At 34.9% G+C, this 17,531-nt stretch overlaps 1 protein-coding gene across 2 annotated transcripts in view; it reads right to left on the minus strand.

Annotated features, from left to right (window-relative positions):
• Positions 1–17,531, minus strand: part of Cdh7 (cadherin 7) — a 134,799-nt gene that overhangs the window by 80,023 nt on the left and 37,245 nt on the right. For both annotated transcript variants that reach the window (XM_063231495.1, XM_063231497.1), the window contains exon 3: positions 2,358–2,652. In XM_063231495.1, coding sequence (XP_063087565.1) covers positions 2,358–2,652 — 295 coding nt within the window. The remainder of the gene's footprint in view (positions 1–2,357; positions 2,653–17,531) is intronic.

Genomic DNA, 17,531 nt, shown 5'->3' on the forward strand with positions numbered 1-17,531 from the left:
TCTTTGCAATTATCTGAAATAAGTCATCAGTCTTCATTTTGTTACTAATGCATTCCATTTTTCATAATATGATTTACCTTACCAATTCCTTTTTTAAAAAAATGATTGTAAATGATGAAATTATGGGAATTAAACCATGTTTTAATCCTTAAAGTTTTTTTTTATTTAATAAATTTAAGTGATTGTGCTTTTTGGATACCTGATAAAGTCAAGATGAATGTCTATTTTTTAATTTTTTTAAGAATTAAATATTAATATACTGAAATGTTATAATGCATTATATAAAATATAATGCAATTTATTTTAAAATTGTCTCTATAATGCAACATCTTTGGTTCAATAATGGTGATATAATTATTCATTTCCTACTTCATTATAAAGAAAACAATTATAAACATTAAGAAAACTAAGCTAGTTAATATTTTATACAATAATACCGTTTTCTCTGATATCTTCATTTATTTTTATGTGATTAATAACTAGTGTGCTTAATACTGTATCTGTATATAATACACACATACGCATACCTATAGACATATTTACAAATAAATAAATTGTTCATGCTTATTTATTTTCTTCTAGTAATGAATAAACAGTATTATGGCTTATAAGTGTTTTTGAAAATATAGTTAACATTCAATTAAAAACAAAAACTCTAAATATTAAGCATTAAAGGATTGTCTTGTATATACCATAAAATCTTAACCAGTGACCCAATCAAGTAAATGAAACTTGTATGTGTGTGCAAAACCATATTGCTGAACATTAAAATAGCATCATCAGAATCAAAACTCCAGGCATTATTTATCCTGTAAAACAAGAAGTTCACATACATCCAATTTGCAAAGCTACGTGCCATGAAGGACAGGAAAACCTTATGATCTAATGAAAAACTTTCAAAATGACGCAGAACAAGAACTAAGGAGTTAAGTTCAATAAGTCAGACAAATCTGAGAAATGCAGCATTTACTCAGAATTACTTATTTTTTCTACTGCACTCTAAAATATCACTGTTTCTACTGTTGCTGTTAATATTAAGCAGTAATGGCGAGAGACACTTTGGAAGGTGGGCAGCACTGAGGAAGTACGAGTATGCCTGCTCAGTCATAAACATGCTTATGCATTTGTTAACCTTAGTTTCTGCCAATAAGGCTTAGAGTTTTTCTGTCTCATTTGCAGTTTGCATCTCTTTGGCACAATAACAAATATTTTGCGCCTCAAAAAATATTTCCCTCACCTATTTAATAAGAACTGGAATTGAAGGTCACTAAATTATGATTCTCTTAAAATTATCCCCAATATACATTTCTGCAATCTCACTGTCCATTTTAGTTGGTATGTTGGTTAAGTATATGCATCAAAAGGTCTTTACTTAAAACAATACAAATTGCATTGACTAAAATACCCATGTGTTATAAGTTTCAGTAATAGTTTAAATAAGCTTCCTCCTTCAATACTTAAAACAACTAATAAATACATAAATTAGTTTGCTACTGCTCCAGACCCATAATTTATTATTTGTTTTAGCATTTTCCACATTTGCATCCTGGCTGAAAAGTATTTTAGAAATACCTGAGGATATGGAATTTAGACCAGAATCTATATTACTGTCTTTGATACAAAGTGCATGTTAGAGGTGCATCATTTGCTTGTTTTCTAGCAATGAGGCAATGCTAAAGGCCATTAAGTAAAACTACCCTCATTATTTCTTATATATCTCCAACTAAATATTGTACTGCCATTATTTAATAAATATTGCTTTCCCATCATAGTATATAAACTCACTCTTTATTTTCAGTTGGAGAATTATAAAAAGCTCAGCAGTAGCATGTGATATATGCTTACAGGTGCAAGTACATTCACTATAAACAGACTAGCCAATTTAGATGTTAGCCTGGCTGGCCACTGACAGCATTCTGGAGGCCGGGTGATGTGATGATATTTAGATCAGTGACTCATTAAGCAATGGCATAGAAAGAATCATAAAAGATCATCACCAGCCTGTGAGTGAAAGGATTTCATTTTTTAATTTCTCAGGAATAATTGCATACCTTAAAGGTATATTAAGGAGAGAAGAGAGTGTAAGACCTAAGTGACTTCTTAAAGATAACAGGGTATCATATAAAAGAAAAAAATACAAAAAGTAAAAGTTATTTTTAATTTTTATACAAATAAAATGATGTGTTGAATGAATGAGTTACAGCTAACATATCTCAAATTTCCCCTTCATCCTGACCAATGCCATGCATATAAGAAGTGATTTTTTTCCTCTGTACTTGCTGGCAATTTACATTTAAATACAAGCTGCTGCAAATCTGATACTCATTGCAAGCAAGCACCCCAAGCTTTCTACTTACCCACTGGAGACATTTCAGGAACTCCTGCTGTGTATGGTCCGTCCAAAAATTTGGGTTCATTATCATTGATATCTTGAATTTTGATGACAAATTCCGATTCAGGCTCCACGGGTTTGTTGGTGAGTCTGTCCAGTGCTTGAGCTCGGAGCGTGTAGTAGGCCTGTTCCTCCCGATCCAGCCTTTTGGTAGCATGAATATCGCCCGTGTTCTCATCAATAATGAAAATGGAACTTGCCCCCTCGCCAGACAGGATGTATTTGATGGAACCATCTCCCTTATCAACATCAGAGTGAAGCTGGTGAAAAATTTATGTGAGATGAGATTAACTTACAAAAGAGGCAGCAATATAAGACGTGTAAAAGTAATTCTTATGTCAGACATTGGGACGTGAAAGTTGATTGTTTTTGGAAAGATAAACTGAATGTTTATTGAGCACAACTGAAGAATGTGGCATCTTATACTTCAGAAAAAGACAATTTCATTTCTTCCCACAACCAACTCATTTCTAATTGTATTTTATATCACTTCCAAAGTTAAGGGATTTTAGTGTTATGTTGTCTAAGCTAATTTAAGCTACCTCTTCATCTAACATAGCAGATATTCAGTAAACCTATATAAATTATTTATTTGAGTTTATTCAAAGCAAAAAGATTTCCTATCGAACACTTTCAGATTTACTTCATTCAATATACTATTTAACAGCTTAGAAATCTTCACATTCGTATGGGTTCTCTCGTTTTGGTCCTTACCACCCTACCCCCCTCCACTGAACCCTTTTTCTATGATTACCAAATGGATGAAAGTCCAGTTACTAAATCTAGCTCTACATCCTGTACTATATTTTAAAATTTGAAGCTGAAAAAAATTACACTGCTCTCTAAAGTAGAAATTTTAAATCAATACATGCACAGGACTTCAACTAAAACCTTTCTTGAAATACCAAGAACTGCATTAGATTTGCATGATTAACCCCAGCATCTGCAGCAGGGCAGCGCCTACTGATTTGCATTTCATATCAGGAACTGTCCCTGCTGTATGTCAGAACATTATGTTGAACAGAGGAACCTTAGGAAACTCAGAAATAATTACACATTTTCCTGAACTTCGTAACCCGAGAAACACAATATTCAATCTGTCATTTCAACAATCTTTCACCTCCTTTAACTGCCATCCTCCTGGACTTTGGTTAATATGAAGGTAAAAACACAAATTACCAAATAACAAGGCTTTTCACTGCCCTACAGAACTACATTTGCATTTTTCAAAAGATAAAGTGCTAAAAATATTAAATATAGAAAACCACTTAGGAACTTATGGGCACAGTGCATTTGCAGCCTTCCCTGGTTGCTGTGGAGGATACGGCTCCTTGCACCATGAATTTCTAAGTGATTACACCCTGCCCTCTAATAGCTGTGTTTATACTCTGCTTCATGGTACTTAAATAACTGATTTATCCTTTGCAGTTTTTAGTCAGAACTAAATAATACAAGAAAAAGTCTTTCTGGGACAGTGGAAATTTAAATTTTTTCAGTGTGGAATCATCTCATGAATCACTGTACCACATGTTTACACCACACATGGGGAAGAAGTTTTCTAAAAGTACTGTGAATTATCTTTCTCATGTCATTCTCAGGATAGATAGGTAGACAGAAAGATAGAAAGAAAGAAAGAAAGAAAGAAAGGTAGATAGATAGATAGATAGATAGATAGATAGATAGATAGATAGATCCTCAATAAAGAGGGGAGAAACATGAGAATTACTAATTGAGTTATAGCAAACCTTGGTATAAATCGCCATTCTTAATGTCCTCTTTGTACTACCACATTTATTATTCAAAACTGTCCTTATTAATCTTACTAATGAGTGGAGAAACTGACAGAAAGAAAAGCTAATTCTCCTAGCTAGCTTTCGGCAGTCTCCAATTACGAAAATTACCTGGCTGTGGGAGACCCAGGACCCACTCCCTACAATGTAAACACACCTATGGAGTAGAATCTGCTATCCTATGTGGTGAGGGCACCGGGAGTCCATGCATTATCTGCATCAGCTTAAAGATGCTCAGGGTTTTGAGCTAGTTTTTGGTTTTTTTTTGTTTTTTTTTTTTTGTTTTTTTTTTTGTTGTTTTGTTTTGTTTTGTTTTGTTTTTAATGACTCCTCAGAACAATCTTTTCTTGCCATTATATAAAATAAATTACCAAATTCTGCAAAATCCTCAAGTCTTGACACATGTGTGGAAAACAGATGAAAGTAAACTGTTGTTAAACTGCTACCAACATGTCTCCCTAAAGCCATCTCCTAATTCTGCTCTCAACCATTCCCCCTATATGGCAGCACCTTTGGGGACACCTCCATATGCTCCTGATAACAATGGTAGGAAAAGTCAGGGGAAACCCAGGAAGTCATAAGAAATATTAGTCAGAACACGGACTAGGCCTTTAATTTAAGGTTTCCCATTTCTCCAAGCCATACGCAGACTCTTCTTTATAGAACTAGCCCAGTAATCAACAGATTACTGTTTTCATGACATTGTAATACAAGGTTTTCAGATAGTTCAGGTACAGAGACAGAATAAATTTCTTCTCAATATAAATCCAGTGTGGGGACTTCAGCCTGAACTGCCATGTTATCACTTTACATTATGGTGGTATTGGTTGTTGCCAATTACTGACAAAGTAAGAGTATTTTTTTTTTGGCAAAGCGTTCACAAAACGTTTCTCTCTAGTCTCCAGGGACTGCATTGCTTTTCTTCTACAACTGCCTCCTCCAACACCGATACACATTGCATCCTTTGGAAGGAGCCCTGGGCTTCTCTTTCCTCTATGTCACTAAAAATTTTCTCCCAATGGGTACCATCACTAGGCTTGTGATTACTGCCAAAACTCACAAACAGAAGATTGCTCCGAGTTGGTGGTCTGTGTTCTTGCAAGGTTAGTGTAAGCATCTGTGGCTAAAAGTAATGAACGACTTTGAAATGCTGAAATGGGCACAAAAGTATTGAAGAGACCAAGAAAGCTCGTTCCATCTGCTGCTTCCCTTCCCCTTCTCCCTTCAAATCCAGCTAGGTTAAGTTTTAACTTCCTAAAGGCCATAAAACAAAGGCCTGAGGTAATAGCTCCTGACATCCTGGGTCTTCCCTATCCAGAAGCCCCATCACAAATTGTGTTAATTGCATCAGATTGTATTAGATTGTACATTCTTCACAAAAATAGCTTCATTTATATCATAGTAATACCTGTAACTGTAAATGTGTGTCTTCCTTTTACTCTGGGTAAAAGATTGATATGTTAATCAATGCTCTCTGTAAAGAATTGTAAAATCTTACCTAATCGATATGCTAACCATTGTTGCCCTCTACAAATAGAACGGTTGTGGTGCTAAAGTAAGGTAATTAAGGTTGTTAATTGCTGTTAGACTTTTCTATTCAGGAGGCCTTGTGGTGCGAGTTTCAAAACTATGTGCAGCTCCACCCCCACAGGAACCAGTGTTCTTAAACAGTTAAGACAAACAGTCTTAACCTAAGACAGATCTCTCAGTCATGAGACAAACGCCCATTCCTAAGAAATGCCACCCCTTCTAGGGAGACACTCCCTTGCCCCACTAAAAAACCCAATCCCTTAAGGACAGCTCACCATCAGCTCTGCTCTAACCGCTATGATTGGCTTCTGTAACAACGCTTGCTTGTTTTGCTGTTTTAGGCCTTAAAAGGCACAGCCCTGCTCCAGTAAGGGGTTCTCCGTTTCCACCTGTTTGGAGGACCCCGTGTACACGGAATAATAAAAACCCCATTGTTTTTACATGAGAGCGAGGCCCTTGGAGTCTTCCTTGCGACACCGGTCTAACAGTATCAGATGCCTTTAGACATTAGGTTTGTGAGACTAGGTTTGTTATACTCAACAAGTAGAGTAAAACCATGATTGACAGTGAAAAACTGCTATCTCTTCCTATGAAAAATAAGGGTCCAGCATAGAAGGAAAGGGCTACTAGTATAGAAATCACAAATTACATTCTTGAGTTGTCACATGTGCCACTATAAACAAACACTGACAGGCACATCTTTGCAAAACTGAAAGTTAGAAGCACAGCTGAAAAAATGTATGCCCTTTAAAAAATAGACTGTAGCTTTACAATGTGGTGAATGAATGTGAAAGCAAATGAAAAACACAACAATAAGCAAGTATTCACACTATTCTAAACAGTAGAACTCACAGTATGTCTATTTCACTTGCAAATATCCTTGTAAAGGTCAGCCTGAAATTAGACTAAGAATAACCAACAAATGAAATACTTCACTAATCATCACATAAAACTCACCATGCCCAAATCTTTTTATAATTACCTGCTATGACTTCAAAATAAATATTGACATATTACATTACAAGAATTTTTTCAAGTAAGAAGAACATGATCCTTAGGTGAACAGACAGCAATTTATGTGAGGCCTGTCTAATTTAGCATTTTGAATAGTGAAATGTAAGATATATCAAAACGGGTTGAACTCATAAACTACACAGGCCAAGAAGGGACAGGAAAATTTATTATATTCTATAATATATTTCTTAATAATCCATAATGGTTCTATGAGCTCAAGTTTGACAGAGCACCCTGCCTCATTTTCTCCAGCACATACAGCCTCTTATTTGCTTTCTTTCCATAGTCTCTGAACTGAAATCCTAGTCTAAGGTCATAAAACCTTTCACTGGCCTATTGGAAAATTTCTCAAATATTCCACCATTTTTATAATTGATATTATTGAATCTGTCATCACACGTCATAAATTATTTCCCCTAAAATATAGTAAGTCATAGTGCATCCTTCATCAGATAAGTTCCATAAACGTCAACAGAATCTTTATCGATAAGGAATAAAGCACAATACTGAGATGGGACAGCACCTCCCATTTGCACAGGGTTGGATCCTGAAGGCTTCTGCAGTGGATCAGCACATGAACTCCTCATGGTGCTGCCCAGGTGTCAGGCCACGCAGCAGCCCACTCTAGGGAGCACCTGTTAGAGTGCTTCTAATACCTGGGCACAGTAACACAAGCCTGTAATCCAAGCACACTGGAGGCTGAAGCAGAAGAATAATCCAACATTGAAAACTAATTTGGGTTGCATAGTGAGTTCAAAGCCACCTTAAAAATACACAGTGAGATGTCTCAAAAAATCAATCAATCAATCAAACAAAATGCTTATAATAATTTTATTTTTTACTTATTTTTTTACAAGAAAACAATAATTTTAGAAAGCATATCTTTACCAAAACAAAACAACTTACTCTTTATAGCTCATTTAAAAGCGAGTGGAATATTTACATGACAACTGAACCTCATTCTTTTGTGTTTCCAGCATGCTTAATCGAATATATAATTATTTCCTTTGATCTATGAATTAAGCATGGGCCTCAGTCTGGCTGTATACTGTCCCTCCAGTCTCCCTTCCCCACCATGTCTTACAGTTGTCTTTGCTCTCACCGTACTGGATGAGTCCCCTTGTCTAAGCATATCAACATGTCCACTCTTTCAGCACCTGTCCTCTACTGTGCTGTCCACTGACTGATTTCCAGGTGAGCTCAACGTAACTTCTGCTTATTCTGAAGCTTTGTAAACCTCCATTTTCTTCATACATTGTTTTTGGAATTTCAATGGAATACTTCATTTAGTTATGCTTATATCAAAAAGTCTGCTTTAGTTGTTTTCATTTTGAAATTCTTTCTCTAAATTATAGACTCCTTAAAAGCTGTGTTCCTTTCATCATCATGCTCCACATCCCCAATAAGCAGTTTATCAGTATTAAATGTGGTGAATTTAAAATTACTTTATAAAATGTTAGTATTTGTTTTATTCCAATTTCTAGCCATTTAAATTTTAATAACACCAGGGAAAACAAAGTAAAGCAAAACCAAATAATCATAAAACATACTGTATCTCTGCACTTTCTCTCTGTAATCTTCTAAGCCACGTAAAAAGAGCTGAGACAGATAATCTATGTTGTACAAGGTATTTTCTTGGTAGCATGGCACATTGTGCTGTACTTCCACTTTTACACATTTGAGTTTCCAGAAGGCATTGCTCTCGGGAAGACAAACATACTTTCCTATTCCTGTTTCTCCAGTTCCTCTAGAGTAAGCCACAGGCGCATACACACACACACCCTGCACACAAAAACAGTGCGAAGATATTTGAAAGACTCTAGGATGTAAGAATTCCCATTTCATTAATTAATTTTTTGCATCTACCACTGATTTTGTAGTTTAATATTGTAAGTCCAAAATAAAAAAACAGAGCAATGCAGTGTGGTTCTCATTGTTCTCTTACATATCTTTAGTCAGAAACAGAATGACATGTTCTAGATCTTGACTACCATTATTAGTCTGTAAACATAAAGAAATATCTGACAAATGAGAGCTATTCATCTGTTTGCCAGTCAGTCATAAAATTAAATCAATTCAACAGAGAGATTGACTTTTCTATCCTCTCTATCCTTTTTAAACTCTAGATTCTTTGATATTACTGATTATTTTGTCTTTAATATCATACTCTTGGCCCCTCCTCGATAGCATAAAGATAAACACATGCACACTTAGATTTCATTGCACAACTGTGACCATGACTCAGAAAGTGATCCATGAAATTAAACTATTACTGTTCCAGCATTGTACTTCTTAATATTTTTGCCTTTGAAAAACAGTAAATTTTCTTGTCACAAAACAAGCAAATCCAGACACAAGATGAAAAGGTATTTCTTATTCAAACTTTGACAGTATGACAACAAAACTAAACTAATCTATAGCCTCTGTCATACTCAGTGACCTATGTACAATGAATTGGGTAATAATTATAAGTTTTGTTTTCATTTTTCTTTTCAATGAACATTGTAATAAGACAAAATGCAAAATACATCATCATATAAATGCAAACTTACACTGTTTGATACATTTCTGTATAAAAATGTAGTGATGATGACATTTTGAATAGCAAATTGGTCAATCTAAGAGTTTTCTATTAAATATTAGCAAAGACATCTAAAATGAATTATGTATCATTGGTATACCTAGTTTCGATTGCTGAATTTTTAGGTTTCAAAGTGAATTCCACATTGTTAGAATCTAAGTTATAAGGTTATAATCAGAAATTTAAGGAATGAATTTAAACAATACTTGAAAGAAATGAAACTGTTTAAGTATACACAGTACATACACATTTTCTTTTCTCATTATGCCTTTTAATAAATAGTTTTCACATGCCACTAGATACCTTGTAATTACTGTGCTGCTGAAGAAATATTGCAGATGAAAACAAATGTATGAGTCATTTCTTTCTGGTTGAAGTATTCCTAATTTATAATTCTCATTGTGGTCCAGGATAATAAAACACAACTTACTTGCAAAGCATATTTGATGTAGATGTGTGGTCTCAGAAGTTTAGATATTAGTTATTATACAGAGTAATAATGAAAGAATATATAACTCAGGAAGTCCATAGGTAATGCTAAAACGGCCAATAAAATCTTATTTCTTAACTAATAATAAATAAGAAGAAAGGGTCACTATATTATTTTCATTCTCAGAAATAGATCCTAGCAAATCAGGTCTGACAAATGTTCAAACTGAGGTCTCCACTCATTTACTTAGCAACAGAATGATAAAATTCCAAGGCCAAGCAAAGGACCTACAAGTATGGCTACTGAATTTCCATGCTGTTCTTTAGCACGCTGCTCTGATTACTCCTAAATCATAGCTTATTCACCAGTTATGAATCTATATCTATAAATATACACGTGAGCTTAAAGAGTGAAATAATGATAAAATGAAATAATGCCTTTTCAGCTAATTTTGTAAAATGGAACTTCCTATCCATATTTACAAGCTTACCTATAAGTGCTACAATAGACTATATGCCTTCCTCAGAGACAAAATTTGCTTTTTTGAAAAAGTTTACATCTGTGCCTATGGCATAGATTCTCAGAATTTTGCTCAGGAAAGATGAGACAGAAGCTCAGAAAAGTTTTCTTCAGTTCACCTCCCTAAAGACAATTCCACAACTCAGATCTCATTGTCTTTAACTGCTGTCTCCAGGCCAGATGTAAAACTCCTACCCCACTTGAGAAATCTGCATGGACTCAAATTCTTAAGGATTAAAACTGGCACGGAGGTCTCATCCTTTTTCAGTGTCATGGTGAGCACTTCATAGTCTCATCTTTTGGGGCTCATGGGCAAGACAATCCTGGATTACTTTCTTGCAACTCCAGGAAGTAGGCCAGAAGCAAATGAAAGGAAATCTTTGAAAAATCTAAGATTTGCTTTCACTGAAGCTTAACTGTTAATTTTAAAATGGGCTGATTGATCGTAAAATGTTCATAATTGACTTACACAGCACCAGTGAGGACGTGCAGTATAAGAATCTTTTCCACTTGTTCAGGTCAAAATAGACACTGGAATTGAGAGAAATAACATAGCAAGTCTTTATAGGAATTTTACAAAATAAACTGCTGAACTTGAAACTGTCATGGCCCCTAAGTTTCATTCAATTATGTGTTTGTAATTGATTCATTGTCTAGCACTCTGATTGGTGGTGTGCATGGTACACCTGCCTAGGGGTGGGCCAGGATATGATGTAATAGTGGGAAGAAGGTGTCTCTCTCTCTCTCTTGCCAGTTCGCACCTTGCTATTGGTAGCCAGCCATGAATGACAGCCCCACCAAGCCACCTTGATTTGGAGCCAACTGAGTATGGACTGAAACCTCCGAGAACTGTAAGAAAAAACCTTTCCTTCTTTCATTTTGGGTGTTGTGTGTTTTGTCCCAGCAACAAGTAAAAAGTAAGAATTTAATAATGAAAACAATAGGAATTATTACTTTAATTTTACAAAATAATTAACAGGACACAACAGAGTGTGTTCTGTGTGCATGGAAAGTAAAGAGGCATGCAAAACACTATCTACCCATGACAAGAAATCTGGCGTCTCCTCACGTATCATTGACATCAAGTCTTGCATCTGTGTATAAAAATCTTAGTAGAAAATTCTTTTTGAACAAGTTCAGGCAATAGTCTTCTAACATTCTTAACCCATTATAACATCAAGGAGGATTACAAAATACTCTTCATAATGTGGTCAGAGGTTCATCTCCAGAGATTATACATAGGTCCGGCACAGATGTTTTATGCCTGACATTTTGTAGAGGACACAAATATATGCTGCTGAGAGTGGCAATAGAATGTGCTGTAAACATATTTTCTGAACTTCTGCATTGCACTGCCTGTACTTTGGGGGGTAATAATAGCACTCAGTGCAATAAAAATATAATTTCAAAGCATACATTTTGGGAAGAAACTTCAACACTTGTCTAATCCAAGAGGGAATACTGTAGAGCATATTTGCAGTTCTAGTAAAAGAGGTGGCACAAATATATGATAATGTTTAAATAAAAATATTTATTGCAATAAACCCACATGGCCATTAGTCCTCCTCAAAAATGTCCCTCTGACTCCACTTCAAACACACTTACCCCGCTGTATTGTTGTTGCTGCATTCTGAAACAGTCCCGGAGGTCTTCTTTCAGGAGTATCCTTATAAGTCACCATCAGAATCAAATTAATGCTAGTGCTAAGTATCACCCAAAGAAAAGGAATTCTCAGAAAAATACTACAGGGTCTCCTCGCTCACTTTATTTATGAGATTCAATAGTCTATGATGTTTGGCTCCTTCTCAAGGTCAAAATGACCAGGAAAGGTAAAGCTTTTGATTGACTCAGGATATCAAGACAGCTATAACAGCACTACTAAAGGCATTCACCAACAAAGACTTCCAGAAATGTTTCAGAAATTTGAAAGAATGACAGAATAAGTGTGTCTGAATTGAGGAGCAATATTTTGAGATATTAATGGTAATCCTGTATTTTACACATTTTTTTAAATTTAAACATTCACTATCTATTCTGATCACAACTTATATATAGGTTATTGTGTCCAATCTTACCAAATGGAGGTCAGAGTGCAGACAAAAATGTGAACAAATAGAACTTGAGAAATAACACAGATATAGTTTGAAGCAAGCAAAGGGCCAAGCCCAAAATGAAGACAGACAGTGGGCACTTTGGCCGTTCAACATTTAAGCTCATAGGTTCTTGATAAACAAAAAAATCAAAGACCTTTCCCTACTGCAGACACAGCTCTGCAAAGAAGAGCCAAATCTAGGTTGTCTTGTTCAATTCCTTCACCTCTTCAATGCTTTCATCCTCCCACAGGTATTTATTCTAAGAACACATGCTAGTAAACCGCCACAGGGATGTTCTCATCTCCAAATCTGTTACCTGCAGAACCTCACCAGCAATATACACATATTGACTCGCTCAACAAGAGATAAATGGCAGAGTCTCTCTGTGCACATCTGTGCATGCATATATTGTGTATGCTTCTTCAGAACTTAATGACCGCGAGCAGCATTTCTGCAACTTGCTGAGAAACAGTATAATCAAAAGAAACAGCAGCTGAAGCAGATGCTGCAGGGGGGTAAAATCCATAAAGGTTATAATCCCAGACTGACTGCTGCTTATTTCTCTCACAAGCAACCTGATAAACTTCTTTCCTTTTACTTGCTTTGAAATGTTTTGTTGTAGAGAAATCTTACACTGTGGATAAACCAATCGCAAGAGTGGTTTTTCATTTAGAAAGAGAAAGAAGCAAAATTGCCTTATCTCAGGAAACCTAGGGACCCAGGCTGTGTGCACCCCTCTTCATTTCTCTACTTCTAAAGGGGTGGTGGGATGCTTAAATATCACAGAATCCACCATAGACCAATAAGGATATCTGTCAAGGACCCAACCTTCATTTTATTTTATTTTAGTTTTTGTAAAAGCTACCCTGTCAAGCTTTTGCATAGACAATTAAGAACCACATGTCCAAAGGGAAGAAGAAAAATAAAAACAGAATATCTTAGGAAAATATTCTTTTATGATAGTGATAATATGAAATAGAGATATATAAGCTTATTAAATATGAAAATAAGGTAAATAAGTTATTATATATGAAAATAAATATGTTTACAGAATTTGGGCAATAATTTGCTAAACTGGTCTAGATCTTTGAAATTATACCTCAAAGATTTCTCTGATATAATTTCAGTAAGTATTAAGGCTTCTTAAATGAAAAGTATACCTAACTTCCATGTCAGCACCACTGTAGGTTATGAAATTTTCACCTCTAAAATATAGGCTATAAAGCCATGTGGTAGCCAATTCCTGTAATCTCAGCTCACAGGAGGCTGAGGCAAGAGGATCACTGCAAAATCAAGACCAGCCTTGCTACAAAGTGAGTTCAAGGTCAGCCTGAACTGCATAGCAAGACTCTGTGTCAAAAAGACAAAAAAGTAAAAATAAAAGAATACAAGCCATATAAGGGTTAACAAGAGCATACTCCAGCTCAGGTGACCTAGCAAGACATAAAATATATTTTCTTCTCAAAGCAAAACCTCATGTAGAAACAAATGAGAGCAAAATCTCTCCTGAGCCCTCTAAGGCCTCCATTTCTGCAGCCATACTGACCTCAATTTCTTGCCTTTCTAGACATTAGCAATTTTGATCAGAGTGTATAATGCCTGGAGGATGAAATTTTTCATAAGCCAATGTAATAAACACAATAAAGCAACAGGAAGAAAAAGGGAGAAAGGTAGGAAGGTGGAGGACACAGATAACACCCACAATAGGAACAGTCAACAATTTACATGTGCGCAGAATATCTTCAAAAAGCTGTTATTCTCCAGACTCTGGAAAGATATTGATTTTCCTGAGTGAGACTGGCAATGTGTATTCTTTCTTTTGACACAGGTTTTTTCTGATTTTAACAGAACTTGACTAGTATCACCTAGAGCAAGGCGATGGCATCTCAGAGTAGAGCAGACTGAGAGTGGATAACATCTTAGCTTGATTAAGATTGAGTTTCACAAACCATGTCTAGTGTTCGAACTCATGAATTCTTTCTGATTTTCAAAGTAGAACAGGTTCTCTTTATTTTATGGTAGGAAATTCTATCTCTTCTTTCTGTATGACTATACAACATTAGAGCTCTATTCTGCTATTCGTTATTTCAAATATCTAGAATACACGAATAAAGGAAGCTTTTTAGCAATGTGATTGAAATCACTAAAGAGATTCCAAATTATTTTGAAACTGATTCACGTCTGTATTATGTAACATGAATCCAGGAATCAGTGATTGGGTGTTCAGTTATTATCTAGTGTTGGACAGGATGAGACTTCCAGCACCATAACACTGGTGAGCTGCAATCATTCATATAATCAGTGAAGGTGCAGTCAGCATCTACTGCATATTGCAGGTTCCAGGAAATGCTCAAGACAGTGAAGGGAATTAAGATCTAGGTGTTTGTACTGCTTCAGTTCAAAATAGTTTCTAAAATAGAAATACAGAATTTTTATATTAATACAAGTGTGGGAAAATTAGAATTAGAGTACATTAGGACTATTCTATTTTCAGATAATACCAAAGATGTATTTTGTATGATGTCTTTTATCCTTTTAAAATTTTGCTTAGTAATGGCTATGAAAGAAAGGCCTGGAGGCATTTATTTCTGGGCCTTTAGAAATGAATAACTGTGTTTGCTTTTGTATATCACTGTAATTGGGTTAAGTTAATTCAACAGAAGAAATTAGTTTTTCATTTAAAAATCTATGACAAGAACTTACACAAAATGTCTTTAAAGGATATGTCAATACTATGTGTTACTTGAACATGCACATAGTATATCAGGACAATTATACATATTTAAAAGGGTATATTGTGAATGATACTTATAAGTTGTCTAGTATCTTCTGCTCAAATCTAATTAGCATAGTTTACAATTGTAACCAATAGAAGCGCCCATTTGTATTATTTGTTTAAGATTTAGAATGTCACATACTCTCTATATTTCATCCTGTCACCTTATAAATCCATGGTTTACAAGAGTTGTTATACTTTACTTTTAATTACTCAAAACTTCTACCAGCAGTAACAAGATGACATTGATTTCTAAGCAGAGACCTGCTACAAAGGATATTCCATACAACATACTGAATTGTGTATTCAGTTTAATACGAGAAGAATCACATCTTCTTTTACATTCCTTATGATTTAAAAATATCCTCTATCTGCACAGACACTTGTAGTTATATATCAAATAAAAAACTAGTAATCACCATAACTGGTCTAATTTCAACTGCAATACTATGTGAAATGAGACCAAACTAATTATGCTAAAGCTATCATAGACAATTTTCCCGTACACTTGATCTAGTCCAGTTGAAATCTCATCTACTTTTGTGTCTATAGTTCCTCTATTCCTTTCTTTAAACTTATCCTTCTCTACTTTAGATTTCTAATCTCAAGATTTATCCAGTCTGCTTCACATACTGTCATATGTTTTATATTCAAATAACCATTAATAAGGCAAAACATAAAATAAAACCATAGAATTTTTAGATAAGTTTTACTGCGCCTTCTCTATTAAGATATTCACCCACAATCAGTTGTGAATTACCAATTTTCCACCTCTCTAGTCTGTTAAATCCATCTCTGTCTCCATCTCACATGTTACTACCCCAAACCAGGATTACTTTGTTTAACAGCGTAGCAATATATACTATACTAAAAAAAAAAAAAAAGTGAAACAAACAAAAAACAGAAAAACAAATTGCAGATGGTTAACATGGTTACTTTTCCATTATTTAATATTCCTTACACATAGTATTATATGATTTTCATAGACATTTTATTACAATAAAAATTTTTACCTCTCTTTTCTACAACATAGGTAACTCTTTACAGCATTCCACATTAAAGATCTGTTTAGTATTCAATGTGTTCAATGGCAGGACCACATTGATTTTAATGTGTATCTTAACCTCATATATTACTATGAAAGGAAAAAAATGATGATTTGATTTGAAGATGTCATTTATAGAAGTAAGCATTACGGCTTCTGAGAGTGAAGTAAAGACAGAATTTAAACTCAATAGCAAATACAAAATGTTCATTCTTATCTCATACTTGCTGCCTCCAGTTCTTTATTAATCTCTATTGCCTGATTTTTCTCGGGAAATAGCGCAAAGAAGGTTCTATCAAAGTGAAAACATACTGCCCAGAAGTTTCAAAAATTCAAATCCAGCATATTCCACACTATAATTATGCACCTTTTATATTTACTCTAAAATGAATATCAAAAACAAAAGTGTCAGGAACAAATGAAGCAATAACAATTACATGTTGCTCAAAAAACAACATGACATAGATTCATTAAATGCTAGCATTCACTGCAAGAAATTTCTTCTCAATATATTTTCAGACTATTTTACTCCGTTCTACAAAAATGAAGTCTCTGTTGCGGTCACACAGAATGATAACATACACTGCTAAGTGGTACAGTGCGATAAGATACTGTAAGCATTTCATTGTTAACACCATTCACAAAATTTTACCTTATTCTTGACCTGTAGTCTAAAGACTCTCTGGTAATGAGGTTGTTGTTCAGGCTTTTAATTCAGTGATAAATATTTAGGTTGTGTAATAAAGTGAAAATATGAGTATTCATTGCAATTCTATACATAAAAGAAATGTTTTCTAATCTTTATGGGATGCAGAATTGAGACACTCGTAGCCTCCATACAAATGTTCAACTTATAATGAATTATTATTTTTTTTTTTCTTATCGGTATCGGGGATCGAACTCACGACCGCCTGCTTGCAAGGTAGGTGCTTATGCCGCTGAGCTAAATCCCCAGCTCCTAAAGAATGATTATTAAATCTTTTAGCAAATATAAGGAAAGAGGAACACAGAGAGAAAATCAGTACAGTAGCTGGGTGCTCTGGAGCAAGGGGTAAAAAAATAAATTAACTCCCAAAGCAAGGTATCAAAGGTGGAATTAGCAAGGAGAAAATGTCAAAGAATGGTTCGCTAGGGTAATGGTCTACTGCACTCCCTGCTGCCACACTTCATCTAACAATGCTTTTAAAACATTGCAAAACGTTCAAAGTAATTGGATTTTATGGAAATTGGCCAAGAGATGAGTCTGATGTAGACAGAACAGAATCTGTCGGCGTGGATGGGAGGAAACTGGGCAGCAGCAAAGACGGCAAGGAGATTTTTGCCACTCTTGCTAGAGGGCACAGTCCAACACAGGATGAAAC

The sequence above is a fragment of the Cavia porcellus genome, unplaced genomic scaffold (genome assembly GCF_034190915.1).
Source record: "Cavia porcellus strain 051 isolate PalLab524CR breed Dunkin Hartley unplaced genomic scaffold, mCavPor4.1 scaffold_20, whole genome shotgun sequence".
Taxonomy (NCBI): domain Eukaryota; kingdom Metazoa; phylum Chordata; class Mammalia; order Rodentia; family Caviidae; genus Cavia; species Cavia porcellus.